The sequence below is a fragment of the Primulina huaijiensis genome, chromosome 6 (assembly GCF_012295235.1).
Source record: "Primulina huaijiensis isolate GDHJ02 chromosome 6, ASM1229523v2, whole genome shotgun sequence".
Lineage (NCBI taxonomy): Eukaryota > Viridiplantae > Streptophyta > Magnoliopsida > Lamiales > Gesneriaceae > Primulina > Primulina huaijiensis.
Window position 1 is genome coordinate 19,119,085 of NC_133311.1, and position 4,821 is coordinate 19,123,905.

Here is a 4,821-nt window from a genome sequence, read left to right on the forward strand (position 1 = left end):
CATATATGGACTTGGACAATCCTCCCCCCTTGAGCTAGTTTTTGGGATTGAGTTAGGTACAAGTCTCAACCTTAACATTTTTAACGTTAAAATGGGTTATATGGTGAATATAATAATGCTGAAAATAATAATATCGCATATCACACCAATGGTCAAAGAATTATTATTAATTAAACCTCATATATTATCTTATGGGCAATCATTGTGTACAAAGTTTGTTCCACCTATTAGATGCATATTTTCATCGTATACATATATTGTTGAGCGTCAGCTTAGTGTTGTTTGTATATGATGTTTGATTTTATAAACACCAATAATATGAACAAGATTGAGGAGACATCCACCTATTGAATGCACAATTTCATCGTATCTAACAAATGAGCATAACTTCAACTGCGATCACATTAGAAGCCCTGATCCGTGTCCTCAAGATAAAATTTCATCAAAGGATTTTCGCCTACCCCTCCCCTGTGGTTGATGTTGATTTTTAAATCTTATAAACTGCGTGCATGACCCGAATTTTCTTGTTGACTTGAATTTTAAGTCTCCCACGGATTAAAGAACAATAAATTTTGATATTTTCTAAGAAAATTAACGTAAATCAGAAAGTTTTTTTTTTCTACTTTGTAGTTATCTTGCAACGGTTTCCATAATGTTGGAAGTTGATGTTCAAAGAAAAAGTCATAAAAAAATAACATTTTATGGGGATGACAATGAGAAGAGACGGGGATGTCTTCTTCGTCTCCTCCCCAATCCTTGTTCTTTTTAATTAGAGATTCTTCATTTAATCTCCATGGTGATTAAGTTCTCGTCGAATCCTCATACCCAGTTTTATTTAATTGATCTGAAAATTATCATCATGACTTCGCGGACATTAGATATTCATTCTAATCCTCATCATAGCTTCAAATAATTTAGAAATGGTAACGAGGTGAGCCGGATTCGTCAGCATCATCCCCTACCTAATGTGAGTTAAATCATTATCTCTATCATCGATTCAAATATAAGTTGAATTAACTAAAATAAATTTAAAATTCACATAAAAAATATTGATATAATAATCCAATTATATATAAATACTAATATTACTTAAACAATATAGTATTACTTATACAATACAAACTTTTGTAATCCATGTTTTTAATATACAAAAAAGATGAAGCCGCATGATTATCACGAGATGATGAGTTGGATCATGAACGAAAATTGAATGTTATAAATTTGAGTTTTATTTTTTTTAATTATTAGAAAAAACCATTATTATTATTATTAGTATAATGATATTATTATCGGGGCATCAAAATAGGTTCGAGGATGTTGATACTATTCTCATACCCGTATGAAAAATCCCCAAATCCACCTTATTTTGGGTTTTCTCCGAGGAGAAATTGTCTTCCCAACTTATTTAGATATGTAAAAATTTCCAGTTTTGCAGTCTAATTGAGTAAATTAACTCCAATGAATTATATAAATACTACATGATCAGTGTATTTGACACCACAAAATTCACAATTTTGAATCTTTGATTAGTCATGATATTTGGAGAATGTAATAAAGGTACAAATATTTGTTATTTACTATATTTTTCTCGCATTTAAAATACAATATAATAATAATGATATATATTAATTTTTTTAATCAAATAATATTGAAGTCTTTGAATACGTGGTCCATAAATTTAGCAAGTTTTTTTTATATTCCTGGAATAATATTTAAAAGAATGATTTATTAATTTATGAGACTATGTTTGTCATTAAATCCTACATAGATAACCAATCACATTTACAATACTGGATCCAAATTATATATAAAAAACTTTAAAATCATAATATAACAAATTTTTAAGAGAAAATTGCATTTTATGTTTGTAAATAATCTAAAGATATATAGATTGAAATATTATCAACATAGATGGCCAAAATCATAAATAAGAAAATAAATAGAACCAAAATACAATTTTCCCCATCCCATTTTATAGTGTAACATTTAGTCTAACTTAAAAGAATACAAAAACTTATATAAGACTGTCCCACGGTTCAATTTTGTGAGACATCTTTTATCCAACACAATCTATGAAATAATATTACTTTTTATTAAAAGTATTATTTTTTAAGTCAAAAATATTATTTTTCATTTTATATATGGACCGCGTTAACCAGTCTCAAAGATATAAATATATAAAATTGTCTTGCAAGAGACAAACTTTTGAGAGAGAACTTGTGATCTTTTAAAAGACGAAAAATCATTTTTTCGTTTTTAAAATCACATTTTGCTTTGATTTCTACTTAATTTAATTAAAATTCAAAAACTTGTTAATTTGATTTTCCAAAAGTGATTTCGAGTATAAAAAAATAATCATATATTCGACATCGAGCTCCGTGCACGAACGAGAGATCTTAAGGGAAGTACTGTATTTGATCGAAACGTGCTCGAGTTGCGAAATGTGGAGAGATGCACCTAATGCAAGCCAAGAAGGTGCTCGGAGTTGGAATTTGAAACGTAAGTATAAATATTCACTTCAAAAGGAACAAATATTTATATTTGGGTCCCCTCTCTTGTAACAAAAAAAAATATATTTATATTTGTATATTGTAAATCATGTATATTTAAAACAATACGAAAGTCAACTCAAAAAATTAATAATAGAAAAAGAAATACACATGCCATTTGTTAGTTGGCTCCATAATTATCCAATTCCAAACCAGTCATTTCTTATACAAGCTGGTTTTTTGAATAAATCCACTCCTTGATCAAACCCTCCCCCCTAAAAAAACAGGCATTTAGCACTATATACAAATTACAGTATGGCAATAAAATCTCTTCAACACCGCTGCTAATGCATGCAAAGCGTCCCCTTTATCACAATTTATATCCCCTGCCTAGCTTAGTTTCATGTTCATAGCACGGAGGAAAACATTCCGACACTCCACCAAGCAAAACAAAAGCGACCAGTCCAATGAGTTTAGAGCAATGATTTCTGTATCACTCAAACAAACATAATCGGTCATATGGATAGGACGCCAAGGATAAATAACAGAAAGTACGCGTCTTTATTGCTTTTAGAGTTGAAGAGACTGTGATCTTTCTTTAGTTGAAATGGGCATGATCCCATTATCTTAGGATGTAGCCTTCTTCCGTTTTTCTTCAAGAATCAAACCCTCTTTAAGTGCAATTTGTGCCTCGTTCTCCCTCCCTAAAGCAAAAAGAGCAGATGCTTGTAAATATGACGCTATATGCCAAACGGGTGATATAACCTGCGCTTGCACTGCATCATTGAGGGCCTCCTGTGGCATCTCACTCATGAGATAAGACAAACTACGATGAGCAAAAACAGTGGGGGAGACCATTGTTCCAACTTCAATAAACTGAAAAAAGGAACATAACCAGGAGGCAACTTTAATTTAGATGATTCCAAGTAAAGGGCCTACCATCTATCGTCGTACTAAAATTTATAGTGACAGCAATTTTGCATCCAAAGTTTGTTTAAGTGTACAATAGGACTGTGCCACATGGAAAATTGTAGCTCCTTAACAGTAAATGATCAAGTAAACACCTATTTGTGAAAGTCGGGATAGAATCATGAACCGTTAAAGTTCTAACCTGTGAGTAACATTCAATTGCAACCTTAAAATCTTTATGACGGAATGCTGCATCACCCTTTTTCTTCAAGTTCAATGTTTCCTGCATTTGATTGGTCCACATCTGGAATGAAAGCTGTGTGAAGAAAGTAATCGTTTCTCAGAGAGACAGATGAGACACTGAAGCATTAACATGATCCTAAACAGAAACAAACCTCAGTTGCTGCTCCTTCATCGTCTTTGTAACCTAGTTTTTCTAATATCTCTTGTATGGCAGTTAAATCCATTCTCAAACATGCTTCACCGAGTGCTGATAGAGGCATAGCCCCTCCACCATGAGGGATACCCATCAGCACATGAGAAGGAACCTGCAAATTGAATTAAATACTAAATGTTCCACTAAAATAACTTCACATTACATGTTGTGTAGAAATATGGAGAATAGTGAATCGAATTCAAGCAACCAATAGCTTCAAAACTTTTCTATTTTCTCCTTTCTTATCTATAGTATGTCTTTGATCCCCAAGTCATATACCTGTTGGTATGGTATTCTTTAATTTGTCTTGGGAAAACTCGGGATAGAAATGGGTGAACCAAATGGCTAGGTGAAAATAGTCGAGGCAAGAGTTTGACTCTTTTTCCTTAAAACGATATTGCCCCGCCCCGGTGCTCACGGTTGTTGGCAATTCGTTTCCCAAGATACAACGACTACGACTTTAAAATAGTAGCACTACAAATTTCAAAGCCACACGAACTTGAAATGTTTAGAACGCTATCAAGATGGTATGCAAACTTTCTAGTTTCGAATTCTAAGCGTTAAACTTAAAAATCCAATTCCAAGAGTTTATATCTTGCAAAACTTGGATTTAAGCGCAAATGCTTAAAAAACTCAAAACTAGAAGACAATTCTCAAATTTAATTCCAAAGTTCGAATTTAAGCGTATAAGCTTAGAAAATCCAAATTCAAGATTTTATATCTTGGAAATTTGAACTTTAAGCGCTAGTGCTTAAAAATTCGCATATAGAATTAAATTAGAGAGAAAGAAGAAGAAGAGAAAATGGTGCAATGAAAACAAATGAGGGATGTCCTATTTATAATAGATGAAAAGCTTTCATGAAGTGATGCATCACTTCATAACATTGAATCACAACCATCTTGGCCATTTGGCCAAGACCAAAGAGGCGCCTCTCACATTCACTGAATCACACGGCCATTTGGCCGTGTGATTTCAATTTTTTTTTT

General features: G+C 32.3%; 1 protein-coding gene across 9 annotated transcripts in view; it reads right to left on the bottom strand.

The window, feature by feature from the left end:
- Window positions 1–2,623: 2,623 nt before the first annotated feature.
- Window positions 2,624–4,821, bottom strand: part of LOC140977964 (serine/threonine-protein kinase BSK7-like) — a 14,008-nt gene continuing 11,810 nt past the window's right edge. For 8 of the 9 annotated variants that reach the window (XM_073442647.1, XM_073442655.1, XM_073442648.1 and 5 more), the window contains 3 exons: window positions 3,794–3,946; window positions 3,601–3,714; window positions 2,624–3,365 (listed from right to left, as the gene is read on the bottom strand). In XM_073442647.1, the coding sequence (XP_073298748.1) occupies window positions 3,117–3,365; window positions 3,601–3,714; window positions 3,794–3,946 (516 nt within the window). In that variant the 3' untranslated portion in view covers window positions 2,624–3,116. The remainder of the gene's footprint in view (window positions 3,366–3,600; window positions 3,715–3,793; window positions 3,947–4,821) is intronic. The other variant, XM_073442653.1, reaches the window with a different exon arrangement.